Source organism: Neopsephotus bourkii, unplaced genomic scaffold (genome assembly GCF_033783945.1).
Source record: "Neopsephotus bourkii isolate Nb327-2 ecotype Australia unplaced genomic scaffold, CSIRO-AGI_Nbou_v1 NB_1120, whole genome shotgun sequence".
NCBI lineage: Eukaryota > Metazoa > Chordata > Aves > Psittaciformes > Psittacidae > Neopsephotus > Neopsephotus bourkii.
Window position 1 is genome coordinate 3,497,299 of NW_026901606.1, and position 21,994 is coordinate 3,519,292.

General features: G+C 39.5%; 1 protein-coding gene across 2 annotated transcripts in view; it reads right to left on the reverse strand.

The window, feature by feature from the left end:
• The window catches only part of IL17RD (interleukin 17 receptor D), a 69,977-nt gene that overhangs the window by 39,237 nt on the left and 8,746 nt on the right, over positions 1–21,994 (reverse strand). Inside the window, exon 1 of one of the 2 annotated variants that reach the window (XM_061362421.1) lies at positions 10,858–11,089. The exons of the other annotated variant lie outside the window; for it this stretch is intronic. Within the exon in view, the coding sequence (XP_061218405.1) occupies positions 10,858–10,989 (132 nt within the window). The 5' untranslated portion in view covers positions 10,990–11,089. Of the gene's footprint in view, positions 1–10,857; positions 11,090–21,994 lie in introns of those variants that run through there. 2 annotated transcript variants of the gene reach the window in all.

Genomic DNA, 21,994 nt, shown 5'->3' on the forward strand with positions numbered 1-21,994 from the left:
GCTCCCAGTTAGCCCCACGTCTGGAACACTGCCCTGCATTGAGAATATTCACCCAGAAACTCTCCACACGGGATTAACTTTGGAAATGAACAGCATTCTGAACGGGTGTCCCAGTTTAGTGGGTAGTAATATTCCCATAGACGCAAATGAGCAAAGCGAGAAGAGGCTTCACTTCCAGGTGTGCAAAGCACACAGCTTTTGCACTGAGGACAGTCACAGCTGCTGAGCACTGGGTAAACCACACAGTGTAAGCCACTTGAGGTGTAAAAGACAAAGTCCCATCAGGATGGAAGTCAAAGTTTTGCCACTGATTTTAACAGGTAGGATTTTAGCTCCTTCAACCAAACAAAAAACCCAACAAACAACAGAAACAAACAAAAAAAAACCACTCGACAAACACCCCAGTATTCTATGTTTAATGGGAAACAGACTGGGGTGTTGTGTCCACAAGAAGACGACAAACAGAGACCTGCATACAGTTAGTGAAATCATTGCATAAAAGATAATGTGACTACTGGAAGTCTCTGAAGTTGTATTTTTTAATGCTTTCTTACTCCAGGCCAGTCACACCTGGAATACACATGTTGAACTGCGCAGCTGATAGCTTCTAGTTTCAACCATTTAGAAGATTTACTGTTTGGAACTAAACATTCCACTATTACACCTTCCTAAATTCACACACAGTTTTAATCCGCATTGAAAAGAAAAACAATTTGTACCCTGTACAATTAAAATTATAAAGGGGACTTTTATCAATCAGATTACTCTTTGGAAGTCCATATGCAGCTAGACAAAACTCTACTTCTATGGATACGCAAACACAAAAGAAAATCTCTTTTCATGAATCCTAGAATCTAACCTAAGAGCTTGTTTTAAGCTTGGAGTTCTACAACTTTAAAGGAAAATATCAGAAACACACGTAAGTATTTATGTTACAAATACAAAACTCTAGAAATTAAGTTTATTTTATAAAGTAGAGTGCATTTTAAGTGATAGTATTATGAGTTTAGGATTCCCATGGAGGACTAAACCCCTCCATTTGAGAATACAAAGCAAAATTAATTAGGAAACATAGTTTGAAAAGTATTCCTGCAAAGAGTTCTTAGAAAGGATCACCTTGAATGTGTTTGATGCTGAGGGGACGCCATAACTTTTCTTCACACAAAAGCAGTCATCAACAGAGCACAACCAGATGTTAAGTTTTCTTTTCTTAGTTTTTGTAAACCTCTGTGACCTCCCTCAAATTAAAAAAGGGAATAGCATTTTTAAAGCCACAGGAGCTATCATTAGTGAAGCATTCTAAGGATTTTCATTAATTCATAGCCAGCCAACCAGGAATTTTCCCACAGCCGTATACAAAAAAAGTCAGAGAAGTCACTGATTGCTTGGTTGGATTTGAATGTAGCCAGAAGTAAGATCAGAAATATCTAGTCCCTCCCACTGATAGGAGAGTGAAGAACATAGGGAAGGTCAGAAATTAAAATCCAAGTCTGCCCACCAACCATGAGGAAAATCCAGCATTGCCATATTAGACTGGATATAGCAACAGTTATTACATACAATTTTGTAAGATAAGAGATTTCATATAGAGAGATTGATAGAAATCAATTCTTTGGAAACCTTTAAGCACAGAAGGTACAGTTCCAAGCAGAACTGTGTGCTTATCATCTCCTCTACACAGCAGCCTCAAGACTCAGACTGATGCTGTGTAGTTGTTAGTATGGCACCCACCCATTATAGTAACTTATGAGATGATACACAGGTTTAGTTGGAGTCCTTTGAACTCTGCAGGTTCCCATTCGTCCCTTAGCGTTTCTGTCAGCCCAGGGTTCCAGCACTGAAGGAGCTTGCACTTTGCATGTTAGATCATCAAAATAAAAAAGGTGACAGAAAACAGACAAATGTATTTCAGAGCGCTTCCCTCAAAGACATTACAATGACCCCTGCATTCCTGTGACATGTTACACTCTGTACAGCATTTGTAAAGGAAAAGCAAAAGGCTGGGTACATACTCAAAGGCTGCTGGCTTGCAGACTCCATGCTGCCAACAAGAAGGTGCATCTGTCAACACAGAGCTCATTTCACCGCCACCTCGGTACGCTGTCAGGTCACCAAGGGGTACAAATTTGATTCAGGTAAGTCACGGGCACACAACTCCAATTCTGCTGAATTTATCAGAACATACATTTCAGAGTTTAGGCTTTCAGGCCTGCAAGCACAGGTATAACACCTGATTGACCATGAAATCTCGCAGGAAAATGCTCTCAAAACTCTATGATTCTATGTTGAACAGAATGAGCAACATGGTCTAGTGTGAGGCATCCCTGCCCATAGCAGGGGGGTTGGAACTAGATGATCTTAAGGTCCTTTCCAACCCAACTATTCTATGATTCTATGATTTGGGCACATACAGAATAAGTAGCATGAGTGATGTGCTTCAAAACCAGATTTACTGTCTTGCTGAACAGCTCAAGACCAGATGCATAAAAGGGTGCTCATACATCTACAGCTCTAAACTTGAGGCAACATGAAGAAGGACCATAATAACGGATTTAAAGCATTTAATTTAAAGCATTTAACGGATTGCTGACATATTCCATATGTTCAATATTCAATTATGCACTACTGATAGATTTTGACACTTCACTGAAAACACTGCTCACTTGTCTTGTAGCCAGCATCAGTGTTTTCCATGCAGTAGGTGAGCTATTAGTCTTTTAGTTCCTACCTGACCTATAAGTGTCTGGCCCTCTCCCAAAAGGCCCTGAGAGCTTTTCAGAAGTACAGTCATAACAGTGAAATGCCAGAGCAAGGATTCTTTGGTCATCTAAAGGAAAGCAGTCCCTACCCCTTCTGGTCTGCATCATGCACACCTGCAGGTTAATACCAAAATTACTCTTATTTCATTTCTACTTAAATCTATTCAAAAGGGTTTGCTAGCCATGATTCCAGCCCTAATTATTGCCAGTATACTAAGAAAATTATTTCATACTTAGCTCTTTTATCCTGCTTATTTTAGGTTAAGGAACTCATCTATGGTCATTAATGGATTGCTTAATTCAAGTTAAAGGCAGCGTTTAATGTACTGGATGGCTCTGGCAGCTACTTTCCTAAGCCAATACTAAGAATTCATCCACCTGTTTGAAGGCATTCATCACCTACCGCCTAAAGGGCCTATCAATGAATTGAGTGGGCTTAAAAAGTATGGAAACAGCCACTTAACAGGTGTTTTTTACTAGAATCTAACACAGCATTTTGAGTTTCAAATGTGTGAAAAATCCACAACACCCAAGAAATGCAAAAAAATATGGGTAACCACTGAAAGGGCTAGCAAATTAGGATGCAGACACTGCCTAGCCAGACAATTAACTTCCTGTTGCTATCCCTTTACTACCCGAACGAGGCCTCAAGAACAGAGTACCAAGAGGCAGTGTTCTAATACACCCACAGAACTTTCCACTATTATCAGCACAAGGAATAGTAATAAATAGGAAGCCTGGAACAATTCTTCAAAGCCAATAGTGATATAAAACTGTAAAAGCCTTCAAGTGAGATAAAATTCCAAAGAACACAGTATCTCCTGAAATGTGTGCTGGTGCTTGCTAAACCTCTAATCCAAGCTTTAATTACTTTTAATCATCAAGTCAAACTTTGAAGGAACAAATCCCTACCTGCACATTTAATTTCCCTCATGTTCTTAGAATCTATCTGCACAGTGGTGAGAGGGGGACAGGACTAAATAGTGATGTGACTTGTTCATGTGGCTTCATGTACTATTGCTTGTATTACCTGTTAAAACATTGCTATTAACCTAAAAACCTTCTTGTTAATCTGCAAATTTCCTTACTGTGAGGCTTCCTCAGTGGGTTCCTGAAGTTTGTTGGGTTTTTAGTTTTATTTTTAGGAAAAAAAAACCCTCAAGTAACTGAAATGTGTTCTTAGAACACCCTCGACTTGCTCAGGTGACCTATTCTAGAACTTACTCCAGAACCATCAGCCGTGCTTCATCTTGTCCCGTTTTTACCATAACAGGCCCCTCTGGTGCTCTTTCTATCTCTTTCACCTCCAACCCTGATGTGTTTAGAAATCTGAACACTGTACTTTGGGCAGGAATGAGAATTTAGTCAAACCCCACGCAGGTGTGACTGGCAGTTACTGCTGAACTGGCAGCTGCTCTCAACTGCCTTGTCATAAATGTTCCACTTTTTAGTGCTCTTTCTACTGGATAGGCTTTAGCTAAACTCACTTTCAACAACTCCTCTGGGGTACCATTAAATCATAGTAAGCTTGTTTCCTCAGAATCATGTTCTTCACTGCAGACACACCATAAATTAACCAGAAGCCCACTGCTATTCTTCAGTCAAGAAACAGTGCATATGGACAGTATCTCCCAAGGTACTTGACTGATCTACCTAAGATAACAGGCTCCATGAAGAGGGGTTAACACCACCAGGTACCAGGTAGCCTGCAAAGCCATTTTTAAGACAGAAAGCTTGACAAAGAGACCCACTGAAATCTGTGTTACTAGAAGACTCAGCAAAAACTCACTAATACAGTTACCTGATGCATCATCGCTGTAAAATGGGTTACTTCAACCCCTTTTCAGAAACAAAACTCAGGCCCTTACCTACACACATGGCCAACCAAAAAAGTCTATGCTCAAAGTGGTTGAAGTCAGATGTAAAAACACTGCTGATAGGCTGAAACCAAACCCAGTTAAGAACCTGCAGTTATAAGGTATTTATGAACTTCACAAAATACGGCATGAAGAATTTATATATTTGTTAGAAATAGGTTTAGTGAGAATCTCCTGGGTTTTGGTGGTAAACAAGAAGTAATTTGTAAGGTAGAACACTTGATATACATAGACCCAGAGAAAACTTAACAGCCACTGTAGTTTATTAAGAAATATTTCTTAACTGCACTTTCCTCTCTTCCTTAATATTTATTGTCTACACGGTTTGACACACTTCCAAAAGTCACATCTGCTTGTTTTACAGCACTGCACCCATTTAATAAGGAGCATCTTCTCCAGTCCAGAGAGGTAGGTCACTAATACTTTTTTAAATCCAGAAATGTCGTCTTAGATATGATGTTGAAAGTACGATTTATAAGTAAAATAGGTTCAAGCATGTTAAAAAACACATTTACACCCTGGCTTGGCTGGCAGAATTCTGGATAATCAAAGTGATAATGGTTAAGTTTTTCTTAAATAAACGTTGCAATAAAACAACAGAAGCAAGTCTATGCATTACTGACATATGCCTGTAGTCACTACTTTAATAAGTATACATCTGGTTAAAGTCCTTATGAGAAAACCATGTAGAATTTTTGGGTGACTCCTCTTGAGAAGACCTGGAGAAGCCAAACAGCTGGACAATGCAACAACTGTGAAGTGTTACATGCATGAAAGGATAAAACCCTTTTTCAAGTTTACACTTTAAAATTTTGATCCTTAAATAATGTCTCACATTACCATAACCTAAAATTAAGTACTTAATATATACTGACATAGCCACAGCTCCTTATTTTAAGTTGTCGTAACTTGCACTTCCATAAGATGATTTTGGATAATTCACACAGGGAGAAGGGTGCAATAAATAAACATCCATGTATTTAATATAACTTTCATGTCTTTTTAAGGTGTGATTATTTATGAATAATGTTCATTTTTAAATACAGGAACAACACATGATACAGAAGCATCAGCATTAACCTAAAGTTTCATGAAAAAAAAAGTGTTTAAATACACTTCACTGTGCTGGTAGCAGTACATGTAAAAACCAAAGAAATTAAACATAAAAAAGTATTTTTAGTTTTAAAAATGGTATTCAGGTTTAACAGTTCTCTGGTAATGCTTCACACTCCTTTTACCCTGTTTGCTTCTAAAAAAGCATGCTGAATTTACGGGTAAAATTCCGCCTCAGAGCAGAATTAAGCAGGCAAGCTAACATCAAAGCTTTGTTTCATCATCTTTAGACTGATCTGTCGGAAAGGACAGCTGGTCCTTATTAAACACCCTTTAAATGTTGCAGTTTTAATTAAGTAACATCCTTGTTATATTAACATTACCAAATAATTAACTAAAGAAAAGCCAGCATCATCTAATCGTGAGCTTAACAGCTTTTCACCAGTGGACTATAAAGTACTAATCTATTAAAGCAGAACTTGTTCTTAAATGAGTGTCTCAAGTTTTTAGATTGCCAAGTGTGACACAGCAGTCACTACCCTTACTCAAAAGCAGATTTTTGGGCAAGCAGTGAGTGGAGTTCAACATCTAAACTAAGGGGTATGATCTAGAGAGGAAATTAATCAGATCTGTAACAGTCCTATTAGACTTCAGCTGCAGAGACCTTGTTAAGGCATAGAATCACAGAATAGTTTGGGTTGGAAGGGACCTTCAAGATCATCTAGTCCAATCCCTCTGCAATGAGCAGGAACATTTTCAACTAGATCATAGGTCAGTAGCCTATGAATTAGAATCATACTCAAATTCCCCAATTCCACAGAAACATGCAAGGGAATAGACATTTTGCTAACACTGAGAGCTAGTTTCAATTACATAAGCAGGCTAATGCTTCTATTATTTTGTTCTCTAGGTGCTGTGTCTGAATATTATTTCTGAAAACCGAGTATTTAAACTGTATAGCCTCAGAGCTCCTGAGGAAACATTCACAGAATCATAGAATCATCTAAATAAGCACTAAGTAAGCTAAATAAACACTTTGTGCATTTTAAGTCAACTTTAATAGCTAGATGGTCACCAGTACTTTCTGACACTGGAGTAAAAATGGCGTCACATTCTCTGCTACACTACTTGATAAATGAAACTTTAAAACCACCAAACCAGGAATGAGCTTGAAGTCAAATTCTAAGCTAAACAAAAGTGATACAGATGCCTACCTGCATGACTGACCATGCTTGCAAAGCCTTGCACTCAACATATTGCATTATATCCAATGAGAGAAACACACTAAGCTTTAAATGACACATCAAATCAATTCTGGAAGACTATTACATTCTTCTATAGGCCAAAGGAGAGAAATCTACTGATTCTAAAAATTCCTAAAAAATGGAGGATACAGAACTGCTGGCATCTGGTCTGCAGAGCTTTCAGCCAACTCTGGAAGTGTTAGATTAAAGAACACCCTGATGGCAAACATTAACACCTTCCACTATGCTTCAACTCAGGTCTGTGTTCTGGTCAATACCCTTTACAATTTGCAACTACTTTGAAAGAGAAAATCTGATTTTGTTTAACTGTTAGAAAATAATAATAAAAAAAGGGAGAAATTTAAACTTTGGTAAATTATCTCTTATCATTTTACAGGGTATTTCTCCTCCTAAATAAAGTTCCCAAAACATGTATTTAGTTGGGAAAATTATTTCAGTATGACCTAGCTCTGTGCTTAGAAAATCCTGTAGAGAAGAATAAGTGTGTGCTGGGAGGGATGCTTGAGGAGATAAATGTAGGGACATAGCAGCATGAGGCTAAAGAATAAGGAGACAGGCAATGCTCCTGATAGTGGAACGGTAGGAAATGGGGATCTTCAGAGTCTGCTCTGAAGCAGAAAAGGAAATAGCAGGCTACTTAAATAAAGATGACACAGGGAGAATTTCAGGGAAGAATGCTCAGGAACAGAGAACCCCAGTACATACAATAAACTTTGCTTAGCAAAGGAAGGCACAACTCTCTGCTAAAGGGCGGGAATAAGGTGGGTGTCTGCTAAAATGCTGTATTATTTATTCTTTCTCATCATACAGTCTCATTAAATTTAAGCTTTATACTGAACATGGCTCAGTGCCAGGAACTTCTGAGGAATTAAACACATGAAAAAAATTACTCATGTGTGCAGTCCCATTAGAATCTACACAACAACTTGAGAGTAAAGTTGCTCATGTGTTTAACACCGAATAAATGAATCTGAAATACATTCAACTCATCAGAGTCCCCGTCTGTCTTCTCTGTACATTTTATGGCTTGTTTATTGCATGAAAAAAATTCAGAGACTGCTTTTCCAGAAGAGCTTCCCATGTGGACATACTTATTCTAGATTAAAAGGGGCCCTTCCCTGATTTATTTTTTCTGGATAAAGGTACACATATGATGTAGTAAGGCCATGCATATGGAAAGACTATCCATATGGAAAGCTACTTTGCAATACTATTCTGCTTCAAGTGAACCCTAATCTGAAATAACATTCAATGTACAAATACATTAAAATTTCTGTTAAACATCAATGAAAGAAATCCCAGCTGTAGGGAAGTCAATCCAAAGTCTAAAACCCTGGGCCCACTGAAATCACTGATGATTCTTCACAACCGTAATGTTAAGTTACTCATCCTGCTGTTCTTTCCTGCTGTAGACATATGTTGATCTCTCAAGACAAATGCCAGAATATTACTAGAGAAAGTGATTAACACATTGGAAGGGGTTTTAAAAAACACACTTCTGAACATTTTAGCTTTGAAAACATTAGCTATTAACAATACTGTCAGAAGCTATGAAACAAAACATCAAATACTTCCTCACACATTCTTTCAATCATAGTCCAGTAATGCATTCTCATCAAGTCAAGCTTTTACTCCTACAAAACACTGAGGAAACTTAAAACTGTATTTTGTAGAGTGAAATGAAGATGAGTATTACTGCATTAATGTACCAGGGTGAAACACGGATTTTCAAAAACAACATTCAAACAATAAAAAAAAGACTCATTTGGGTGGGAAGAGCACCACACAGTCATAGTTTTGGCAGTGGAAAGTATCCAACTTGGGTTTCTAAATCTACATACAAACACCCAGCTACCTACATCTTATTTCTCCTTAAACAACTATTAAAAGTTAACTGATACTTTTCTAGATTGTTTATTTATGCCACTGAGAATTACCTCAATTCAACTGTTTCATTTAATGCAATCTAGACATTTTTACTTTCTGTAATTTATTCAGGCCCTTAACATACATTAATTAGACACTACCTATAAATAACCTGCAATAAGAGTATCTATTTGAATAGGATACAATCACTTCAGGGCTTGTGTCTTTTCAATCAGTCAGTGTCCCTGCAGTGTTTAGAATGGCAGAGGGGAAGTGGCCTGTGGTTAAACAGAGGAAATACCAAGGAATTTTAATAGAGCAAATAGTCTCTTTACTTCCTACAGGGTACTACTTCAAAGGCAACCCTGCTCCAGAGCAGACAATGTGTTAGAGGGGCCATCAGTCATTTAATAGTATGTCAAGTCTACTCAAAACTTACATGCAGACCAAGATAAACAGCACATAACTGAGACAACGGGTACCATCCTGCAGTCTTTACTCTAACAAATGCCGCCCAGCCCTAGTTATGAAGACAATCATAAGACAGACTGGTATTACAAAATTAGACTATGAAGTTAAAACTAAACAGTCAAGATACCAATAAATTGGTGAGGGAAATCTGACCTTGAAACTGAAAATATAGTAAAACCAGAAACACGTGCAAACATTTAGTAAGCTAGGTTGTGAGCAATAAAGACAAAGGGCGGCTTAAGCTAATTGGAAAGTGTGATTTTTGCTGATCTAAGAGACAGCCAAAATAATTAATTGTACTGCAGTACATTCAGGTTTCATACACACAATTATATTATGTAATCAAAAAAATAAATCCAATACAAATGCATCTGAGTATTTCTATAAAGGCCAAAATACACTAATCAAGTGTTATAACTTTTTAATAGCGATAATTTACTTGATAGCTGATGCAAAACTTGACAGAAACATGCACAGGGGTGGTTACGAGCCTGTGCAGCATCCTGCCCACATCTGGTGAAACATACAATAGACACACTGCGCCAAAACATTTTATTCCTCATTCTCAGTTAAAAAGACCTAACAGGGGAATGTAAACCTTAAATGAGTTCCAACCAACACAAAGATTCAGGTCTTAAGCTTTATCAGGATTTGAAGTTGGTTTTTCCACACTTTTTTTACACATTTTTCAATGCTTTCGCCTTATTAAACTATGCCCTACAAACTCCTGAACTGCATGTTGCTGTAACGTTCTCAAAGGAGCTGATCTAAGACCAAGAAAATCCTTAGTGACAGTCTAACAAAAAGGAAAAGCAATGAAAGTCAGTTCTGTTCCCTCCAGTTCCTGGATCACCACGCTTCAACTGCGCTGGCAACTACACATCGGCAGAAAGGAAAGAAAAAAGAGCACACACACAAAAAAAACACAACTCAAAGTTATTTAGAAACACACACACAAAACAGGGACAGCAAACAAGAAAAGTCTGACAGCAAAACACACCAGAAACAGGAACAAAAGGCAAAGACCAAGTAACAAAACGTTTATCACCTTCCTCCCCCTTTTCCCCCTCCCGTAAATTTCCTACATCCTCTGTATAATGATCAGGCCTGAAGCTAAGACCCCAAGCCGGCCTCGCATCATTAAAATAACAAAGCCCAAGAGATCGCTTTTATCCTCCTCGCAGCGCAGGTCGACCTAAGGAAGGGGAGAGCTGGTGGCGAAAGACCTGTCGAGTGACTTTTTCGCCCTCCCTGGTTGTGGACTGCCTCCCACCCCCGGGCGAGACACCCGTACAAGTCCCTTCCCGGGACATGCCACCCTCTCTCCGGGCCGCAAGTTAACGAACTACCAGACGCAGCGCCCCGGGGCAGCTGTATCAGTGGCCGAGGACGCTTTCCCCGCGGTAGCAGCTCGCTGCCCCAAGGGGCCGTGCCCACCCTCAGCGGCACTCCCCGGTCAGCGCCCGGCGCCCAGAGGGTCGCTCTGCAACCCCTAACACACCGCACGCCGCGAACGCGGCTGCCTGCGCGGGGGACCGAGCAGCAACAGCGCTCCGCTCCACTCACCCTCCCTCCGCAGGCTTCGGCTGCTGCCCCCCTCCTGCCGCTGGCTCCTCCAGCGGCCCCAGCGGGCTGGTGGCCACCGAAAGAGGCGACAAGGGCGAAAAGGAGAGAGCCGAGCTCCAACCCGGCTGCCATGGCACGCAGCAAGCCCCGCACCACCGGGGCTCAGGGGCCACTGCCGCCGCTGTGTGCATGCGCGCTACCGGCCGGGGCGGGGGGCTCCTCCCCGCCTGTGCCCGGCCCGGCCCCACCGCCCCCCACGGGACGGCCCCTCCCTGGCCCGGGCCGGGGGCTCGGCGGCACCAGCGCCTGCACTCGCCCCTCCACGCTCGCTCCGTACGCGGGGCCCCTCTCCGCCAGACCCCACGGGACTCGTGTCCCCTCCGCAGCATAACGGGGGCACCAGCACCTGATCGGCCGCCCCCCGCCTCCTCTTCGCCTGTGCGATACTGTGTTACTGATCCCGGCACACCCAGAAGAGCTGGGTGCAACTCACAGAAACCTATGGGTTTGGGCTTCTCTCACAAGGAAAGATCGGTGGCACTTCACTATCGGGGTGATCTTCATAGTGGAACAGCCCAAGTACGCAGCACCACCAGGGCCACTGGCCAAAACTCAATCATAGATCTTTCACAGCTAGAGAGTAATGCATTAACTAAAGCCAGACAAGACGGAGAAATACACTATCGTAGAATCACAGAATGGTTTGGGTTGGAAGGAATCTTATAGCTCATCCAGTTCCAACCCTTGTCATGGGCAGGGACACCTTTCACTAGCCCAGGTTGCTTGAAGCCCCATCCAACCTGGCCTTGAACACTGCCAGGGATGGGGCAGCCACAGCTTCTCTGGAGAGCCTGTGCCAGCGCCTCAGCACCCTCCTAGAGAAGAGCTTCCTAACATATAATCTACATCTCCCCTCTGTTAGTTTTAAAACTTCAACTGCAGAAATTGCAACAGAAGCTCTATGTAGCAATAAATACTTCAGCTTTTTCAGTTGGCATCTCTACAGTTAATTTTGGCATTAACATGCTTTGATCAAAACATTTTTAATAGAAAATAAATCACATTTCTAATAGATTTCAAATGCAACTTACTCTGAGATGCCAGTGAATTCTATCAAGTACATACCCTTCACCTGAAATTCTCTAAGTCAGGTAAGAGAGAGAAGACCAAGGCTCTTCTGAAGAACATAGCCACAGCATAATTCAGCTTGGAAGGGACCTCAGGGGGTTGTTAGGTCTAACCATCTGCTCTAAGTAGGCCTAACTTCAGGTTCAGATCAGGTAGCTCAGGGCCTCATCATACGTCACGTTTACACATCACAACTCCAATGATTTTTGAAACTTCTGATTTTAGTACATTCTGTTGTTATGATTAAAACCCAATCCTGATGGAATAGGGAAATCCTATTTGGCAAATCCAGTATTTTAAAAGACCCTGTAGTTTGGATTACAATGGTATGGGAAAACACCACTAAGCCCATCAGTTGAAAGGAGACACGACCAGTTGGCCATTTTTAAACCTGTGCTGGTTTTACCCCTGTCAAAGGGGTTTCCGTCCTTCGTGACTATTGCAAAAATAACACAATAAAGCTCTCCTCAACTGCTGAAGTCCATGAATCACAGTTACCTTTGAAAAAAGGTTTGTGACTTCCGGATGGCCATAGCCCTGCTTCATGACATGAAAAGAAATTCTTGCCATTGCACGTTTTTCAGCACAAATTGCAGATTAGACTGCACCTTTTAAGGCCCTGGGAACAAGGGATGCTTATTTTCCATCTCCATTTCCTCCACAGGCTGGAATTCTGAAAAAAGGGATATTAAAACTACTCATTCTGTAGGCGGCATTTCACTGAGTTTACAGTGAGGTGTCTTCTGAGGCCAAGTACATTCCAGACCAGAATCAAAGTCTAGCAGATATTTTTTCACTGTATACCATCCACTTCTGCTCTACTGTCCCCTTGCATTACCCAGAACTGACCAAGCAGGCTTGAAAACTATATAAACCTTTTATTTTTAACCAAGTCAGGCTGTATAAAAGCTGTGATCAACTAGTCCTTTTGTGTTTTGATGCATTACAAAGGACAAAGCAACACTACATCGTGGCTAAAGAAAGGAAGACATACGCACAATTTCTTTACAGAACAATAATACCTCTGCCTCTGCTGCCCACAACCACCTGTGACAAGCAATGACACTTTGCTGAACACATTGCCATTGATATGCAAACAAATCTCCTAAATTACAGGGAAATTAGACTGGCTTCTCTGTTAGCAGAGACCAGGCTGCTGGAGAAGCTGAAACTTTTAAGTGAGAACTCAGGAAAATCAACATTATCTGTGCTGCTGCTGCATTAGCCTACAATGATTTTAATACAAACAAAGACAGACTGAAGAGTGATATTTCCCAGGGAGCAGAATAACTGCATAACTCTTTGATACCACTGATCACACTGGCAGCACCCAGAAAGCAGCAAAATTATCAGTCTTACTTCCTGAGACCTCAACTTAAAAGCACAGAGCAAAGATGCTGACAAAAAAATCGTTGATGCCTCTTTCCCCATAGTTAAGCTAAAACCAAAATGACACATCTGAAAAGAATTATCTCCCTGCTGCCACCAATGTCTAACTTACTGGCATGAATGAACTGACTGAACACAGTATTTCATTGCTTAGCATGCATTCAGAATAATTTCCATTGCAATTTTTTGTGGGAAAGAGTAGGGGAGAGGTGGGAATCAAATGACAGCAGTTAACATTTTTAGCTAGTTTCTCCAAAATGCTGCTAGCTAATGGAAGGGCAGAAGTGGCTGTGGGGACTCTGCTTTTCTGTAGGCTCTTTTGTCCTTCTTACAACAGTCTCTTGTTTCCAAATAGTATAGAATGCATAATATCCAAAAGTCATGGGTATCAGTATCATGCATTCTACAGCTGGTTTTGGTTGTCACTCTACCTTTTTTGCTTAAAGCTAAAAACCTTTTTTTCTTCCCTTTTCTTAGCAGCTGTTCCCAGATGGAGGGGACAGTGAGAACACAGCAGTTCCTATAAAAACATGAAAACTCATGTAATAGAAAGTTCTGATAATATGGTTAAAATTTACCTACCATATTTTTCTGTGACTCAGCAAAATTCCTTCTTAGACTTGGAAGTGGTATGCTCCATCCATACTTTGTGTTTCTAGCACTGAAACCTCTTCCAAGAGAGACCAACCTTTACTGCAAAGGAGTTAGGAAAACCACACACTTTGGGGCCAGAAAGCACACATCATGCTTGTAGAAGTCTTCAGCTTAGTCAGACAATCACGACTATTGCAGTATCACATTCTGTTGGAGATAGCCACCATCCACTGTTAGAAGCGAGGATGAGCTACAGCAAACCAAGCAGACAGAGTGCTTAAAGATCAGCAGCATCTCAGAAACCTCTTACCAGTCTGCAATCACAAAGTATCATCTCACTTTCCATAAAAGCACAAATAAGATCCCAGAATAGAAACCCCACAATGTGAGGGTCTTCTGGAACTTCGTCTGGCAGATACTGGAAAGCAGAAAAACAGATCTTTTGAAAATAACCACTTATACTAAAGTGTCCCACGGGCATGGGGATGGTTTACCTGTGGAATGAACACCTAGCATAAAAAGGAAGATAGATCTTCCAGTATCAAACATTAAGAACAAAATCAGAAAGCGTGAAATGGATGTGGATGCTCTTAGTAAGGTCATGAATATTCCCACCGGTGTCACAGGTTCCAAAATTTCTACTCTCATGGAATCTTCTATATTATGACATGCCATAGTTTCAACAGGTCTGGCTAAGCTTAAGTGAAGGATTTTCAGCTGGTGAGACAGTGGCCCCAGGCCATAAAAGTGAATTGAAATGTGAATCAAATCTATCAATTGTTATGAATACTTCCCTCTTTCCAGGCAACTTTTAAACCAGTAGGTCTTGAAAGAAATGCTAAAAATTCATTAAAACATCGAGTTCTAAAAAGAAAATCTGCATTACTAGTCTCATTTTATAGATGGGGATGCTTACGTGTAGAGTCATAAAGATGCCTGCTTTTATGTCTTGCACACATGCTCCAGGCTAAACCAGTAATTAGATTTGGAGTCAGGAAAGCCCCTGCCCCCTGGTAAGACCAGAAAAGACCCCTATGTGTAGTGGGCTTTGTTTTTAATTTGCTGCTTTCTGTAGACACACACACTACTTCCTAAGGTCATCCACTCACTACCAGTGGGTGCTTAAAATAGTGTGGGCCATGGAGCCCAGATCCAGCCTTCAGAGCAACTCCATCCAACTGTCTGCTTCTGTCCTGTGAGTGGCAAGGAGCACAGCATGCTGTCCTGGCAGCCTGCTGCCTCCTGCTCTCTCCAGACATTTATTGGCACTTCTGGAGTAGCTGCTGCTGTGTCCAGATGGACTTGAAAGTGCAATTAGACGCATGAATTGTGCTTTGACGCTGGCAGCCACCATTGCTACATCCAGATGCTTTGCGACAAGTCCTAAAATTGAGCACAAGCCCTTAGTGTGGAGTAAGTTAGAGGTTACAAACCCCTTGTAATGTACTGGCAGTAATCCTTCTCACTGCTCACTTTTTATGTCACACTGTCATGTTTGAGCTTTTTCCTTAGAAAGCTCAACTCTATCTTCAGGTATTTGGGGATGTTTTGAGGCATGCAGAGTTCAGAGTGAATGAGGAGTGAATGGTCTTGTGACCTTTCTGGATGACTTAATGTCTCCTACAGGAAATTGCATTTAATGACAAGGAAGTTTCAGTCCTATATTCCTGAAGGTTCAAGTTAGTGTCAGAGGTAGATTATGGTGAAAAGGAACTGACTGAAATAAATCAGTCATTATATGAAAATTACCTCTGATGACCATCAAAATAACAATTTATCAGTGATCCAAGGATGCAAATCTTCATATATTACCACTCCCCAGACTGCAGAGTTCTCTGTATTGCATGCAGGCCAGCTTGTTCTGCTGGCAGAGAATGTTTGCAGTCAGATGTCAACTCTGTATTTCTGTTTTGTTTTGCATCCATTTAGTCACATGAACATAATAAAGGAACAAACGGTTCTCAGAAATGATTCAACTTACTGATGTGCCACCAAACACACTCCCCTCCCTGCTCCAAAAGCACACTGCATTGACTCACTCTGTGGCCACATGTCTTTTCAGAGGGAAGAGGGAGCAGGGCAGGACTGCATCTTTCAGCAGCAATCTTCTCTTACACTGGATTAGACGTAACATGAAACTACACTTTCAGAGAGAAGCAGATCTGTGATACAAAGAAAATTCAAAATTGCATGAAGAGTCATTTTTCAATAAAGATCCTGCTGAACTAGAAATATGCCAAGCCAAAAACTGTATCCCCAAAGCTATGCATGTTTTATTCTTTAGCAATAACTGAACATTTTTAATGTATTGCAGAAAAATACTATTTTAAATGTATTTTTAATGTATTGCAGAAAAATACTATTTTTTCTGCAATATAGGCATTTAATCTTAGCAATTATGAAAAATGCAAATCAAGATCCCCTCAGTGCAGTTTGAATACATGCTAGAAGTGTTAATAAAGTCACATTTTTACAGAAGTTTCTCAGTCTTACTTCTAGTCTCAACTCTTTCTTACTACAGCACAATACTTTCCATCCAGACAGCTTGTCATTTTCTTGCTGCAGGGAAACAGGGGACAACCCTAACCTGATTTAACAGTCTATTATGAAATGCAACAGCATCCTGTGGCAGCGTCTGCAAAATTAATCCTAGCACACTGAGGGACCCCTCGCTGAGCATAACCTGCCTTAAACCCTTTCCCATTTAACTGAGGGAGAGCTATTTGCTCAAGCACTCCAGGATGACATCATTTGTTATTTGAGGCCAAAAGCTAAGGGTAATGAAGGGTAAAGAAAATGTTTTGAAGATTTTTGTAATTCAAATGCATAGAGACACCAGTAACAGATACAGCTACAGAACAATAGGAACAGGGTTGGAAGAATTAAGAAAAAAAACAATCTACTCTTGTGAAACCATTGTGGAAGAGGATTGGAAAACACTTTGTCAATAGCACCTCATTCTACTCCCACTAAGGGAAATACACAAACAAAAGAAAATATGAAGGCTGAAGCATATGGAAATTGTAATCTTTGCTTATATGGTGGATACATAACATTTCAGAGAAGAATCTGAAAATCTTTTATAGCAGATTTACAAGAGAATCCACAGTAATTCTACAGGACTGGGCTAAAAAGAAGAGGAATGTCCTTGAGGAAGGAAGCAGTTGGATCTCAGGACTGAGTTAGCTGCTTATTTTCGTAAAGAATAAGATAAATATGCAGATAATAGGCTGATCAAACACAATAGATGTGATTTGTTAATACTCACATAGAAAGTCAATTCATGTTAATCTAAGCTATAATAGATAATTAGTATTTGTTTCCAATTAGATGCTAATGGTAACAATCACTGAAAACACCACTCCCACTAAACTGTAATTTATGACAAAATTGATTGCCTGGGACCATCGGTTTACAGGGGAAAGAAGGAAAAGAGTGGGTCCATTTTCTCATTTAAACAACAATATCTGCAAGAAAAGGGGATTTTCCATGTAACGTATTTCACAGAAACACATAACCATAGCCAACTGCATTCTGGGGCAATGCCGATGCCTCATCAGAATGCTTCCCTATGACTTCCTTTCTCTGTCAAAATCAATTGAAACAATTTACAATTATATTGTCAGATAGGCACATCTGATAGCCTAGAATAAGATGCTGTTCCAAGTGAGAGAATTGCACTCCACTGTATGCTTCATATCCAAATATCTATCTGGTAACTTAGAAATATTTGAATCAAGAAAGAAATTTTAGTGGATAATATCACATTTTTTAATACTTCATCCTGACTGAACACTTTGAAATTCATGATAAATAATTAAGAAATGCACAGTATTTGAACAGCACAAAGTCATTTCTTATCCTTCTAATGTGATGAAACGATGAATGAAGAGACTGGTGGTAATAAGTGTTTCCATATGACAAACCTTTACATCATCAACATTGTCTTTATTATCACAGAATAATTATATTAGTAGATGTTGTAGCAGAAGTCATTCTAAGTTTTACACAATAAGGAGAGGGTCTCTAAAGATTAGTCTCGTTTGTCAAATGCTTTCTAGAATGTAAAAAGATTCATCTGCCATACATTGACTGTGTTGGGCAGTCTTACATACATGTATTCATGAAAACGGCCCAAGTTAATTTCGAGGCAAGCTTTTAAAAGGTTGGCTGCCCAAAACTGGTATAGCTAATTATTAAATGTTCAGACTATCAAAAATATTAAGCACCCACCGATCTCACTAGATTCAATATTGACCACTAAGAACTTTTGAAAATCAAACCCAATGTCAAACATTTCTATGCACATACAATGTAAATTTGGTCACGAAGTTCGTACAACAATTCAAATAGGCAGTTACATTTCGTCCACTCACAGCCTAACTCACAACTGCAGGTTTTCCTGAAACTTGAACATGTAGAAATTGTAATTATAAATTCTAGCCACAAGAGGGCAAAAGCAGCCCAGCATTTTTATAGGCATTTCAAATACAGGCTGTTAACCACTGTTGCAAGATTTATTAAATTGAAGTCTGATTTAATATGAAAAAGCAAAGTGCTTAAGATGCAGCTAATATACAGCCAACAACCTTAAATACAGGTTATCTGATCCGCTGTCTTCTTAATTTCCTTAATATGGTCATTCATAGAAACTGAATCCCAAGATACTTTGGAGTATAGTATCAGGGATGCAATACAATTCTAAAGATAAAAAGGGCGAAATCTATTGTTAAAAGATATATATTAATTTTCATTTAATAAATGAAACAGTATTAAAAGAGAAAGAATGGACTAGAGAAAAACAAGAGACAATAAGTTTGTGCCAGGGTTACAGATTATTATCTTTTTTAAGATCACAATGAAATATTAAGTTTGAATCACATCCTATATATGCAATTTAAAAATGGAACATTTCAAACATGTTTGAATGGTTAATAATAAGACTAATAATATAGATAACTTTTAATGAAGGGAACTATCATATACCATCACTTTTTTCCTTTTGCTCGGAATTGCACAAGGTTAAAGAAAGGAGTGAGACAATACTCATTGGGCTCTCCAGCCATCACAGTGGCAGACAATTTTCTGGTTTAGGGAACAGGAAAACTCAATAGGAAAACACAAACATTAGACTGTAAATCCAAAAAGAAGGAATGCGTATTTCCTTCCCAGTCCAGGTGCAGTACAGATCCTTACAAGACCCCAACTACACCAAAGCCTGTGCATCCCTAAGCATTTTTGATCATTTTCTTACCTCACTGCTGATAGACAACATCCTGCAAAAACAGATGTTAGAGGGAATTCAACTGATGGCTTCTTCTACACCTAACAAACATGTGATTAGTTTTCTATTTTGCTTGTGCGTCTAAGAAAGCCAAACTGCAATGCTAATGTTAATGTATCACTTCATACTTTCTCAGATTCTCCTGATTTGGTCTAAGAAAACACTTTGGTCTAAGAAAACACACCTGTTATCATTTTGGGTGCCAAAAATATAAAGACCAGTCTTCCACATTTTCTGTTTAACCCTTTCCTCTTCATACCGTGCAAGTCAAGGGACAATTCTTCAGGAAAAGAATCTAGAACAGTTGCCTCTTTTACAGCCCTAGATTCCTCCCCCTCACTAACAATCCTGTTTGCCTATTATTACCATGGGAACTTCCTTTGTAATGCAATCAGATGGGATCCTGCCCCCTCCCCAAGATGCTAAACAGCCCCAACTCCCTTATAATGATCATTACTACTTTGTCTTACGGTCCCATTATCAAATAGGTATATGAGATGTTCTAAAGAGCTCTAATAAAAGTAACAGAATATGATTTTGAGCCAGGAATAACAGGACATGAAATAGTAATTCAGGTCAATCACCACTGTTCAAAAGTATTTTTTAAATAGAATATATTTCCCATCGAGTTATGTAATACTAATTCCTTTGCAATGAAGGGACAAAAAGCACCAACCTAACAACTGACAGGGAAACTAACGGAATCCCAAGAAATCGAACAAATGAAAGTTATTTTACAATCAGTTTCTAAAAGCTTTGGTTTCATGATGACCAGTTAACCCTGGGAGTTAATCTCAACCATTCAAAATTAGCTTAACTTCAAGTTAGGTATACACAAAGTGTTTGCAAATAATTTTACACTACTGCAAGTCTTGTTAAGTACAGTCACATAAATGTTGGATGATTTTTAAAGCCACATGTCCTTATAGTAGTGTTATGGGCACAGCATTGATCTTCTTACATACAACTATATAAAGTCCTGGGTTTTGTGGCTTTAAAAGTATTTCCAACAAAAAACTTCAAGCAACTAGAAAAATGTAGATGTACCCAGACATACCACGAAAATGACAACATACGGTTTGCTGGTGTGCAAGAGCTTGCTATTTTTAAGCACAGACTGGTTAAACTAAGTAATTGCAAATTCAAGGTTTTAAATGACAATTTAATGCATCGTGTTCTAAACCTGGGCTTTTAATGTGAACATTGGTAGTTTAAAGACTGAGTCTTAAACTACAGTTCTGTGTGGGCTGCAAGCAATAATACTACAATGGAACTTTGGAAGTACCGGCTCTTTGTTATAAATTAATTTGAATCTGCTCTTTTACCATGAGCATAGTTCACCTCTTTTAGACAGCATTGGTCATCAATGGAATTTGTGGTTAGAAAGTTGTGCTTAAGATAGACACACTAATTAAGAGAAGAGCAACAATTTAAAACCTACTGAGTTGCAGCATCCCAATTAGCATCACAGGCGCTGGACCTGTTTCGGGAGGGCACTATTAAAACGTGTAAATGCCATTACAGTCAATGACAGATGCTCATTACCAGACTGACTCTAGCCTAAATTGTAGCTATTGATGAATGTTGACACCAGCTTGCCAATAGTCTTCGAATTAGCCAGGTGTGTTTTTTTTTTTTTTTTGCTAGAACAGTTTTTCACCACCCTAGTAAATTTATCAGCTTACCACAAGGTCAAATGATCACTGGAGCCAACACAAGGCAACATGGCTGGAAGTAAAGGAGGTTGTGGCTTCACAAAGCTCGAGGCCAAATAGAAACCAATATGGCTGAGACTTTCTGATCACAATTCTGAAGGGTAGGTGCAGACAGAAACACTGCAAAGCACAGTATGCAAAACTGGAGTGGGACCAGAGTTCAACCAGTGCTCAGACAGGTAACATTGAGTATTTCATGTGCTATCAAGGTATCCCATAAAGCTGCACAGTATTAGGAAGTACAAGAATAGAAAATCCTGTGAAGTCCAGCCTAACATCTTTAAGAAACAAAACAGCTGTACTTGAAAAAGTAATGGCTCCAATTTAAACCTATGCTGGTCCAAGCAGATATAAATGTAAGCTTAGAGGTTAACTTGATATATTTACTTCAGGAAGAACAAGCTAAGCCAAGATGAAGCAAATAATGCAATAATGCTACTAAACTTCTTGCCTCTTAGCACTATGTGCAACACTTACACCAATCATTCTTCTGGTAACAGTTGCTAATTGAGAGCTGGAAACCAGGGCTGGCGCTATTATTATTCTGCTACTATTCTACTTACTCTTCTTAAATTGCTCTGTCAGGCTTCTGTCACTTGAGACCAGTTCCATTATAAGAGCCATTAGGTGTATTTAGGTATTTGCCAGATAATAGAATAAAGTTCTTAAGCATCAATCCGTACAGATTAGTCTAATCTGTTGCTCCTGGAAACCTTATTTCCAGCAGTAGACAATAGTTTCAAATTACCTACAATAAGGTTAAGCTATGGGCAATATATGTTTTGAGGTAAGAAGAAAAACATAACAGAACTCATTCATTCCCAATACTGTCTTTAACAGATCAGGTAGGTATCTGAATTGAGATTCTAGTTTCTCTAAAAACTATTCCTAATGGATTTGGCTCCATTTAAATTGCTTTATTTGTGAACATTCTCTTAAGTATTTCAAAATGCAGAATACAACAGAAGCTCAGTAATGTTATTTCCTGAATCCAAAGGATGAATAATTAACATTTAAATATTTGATA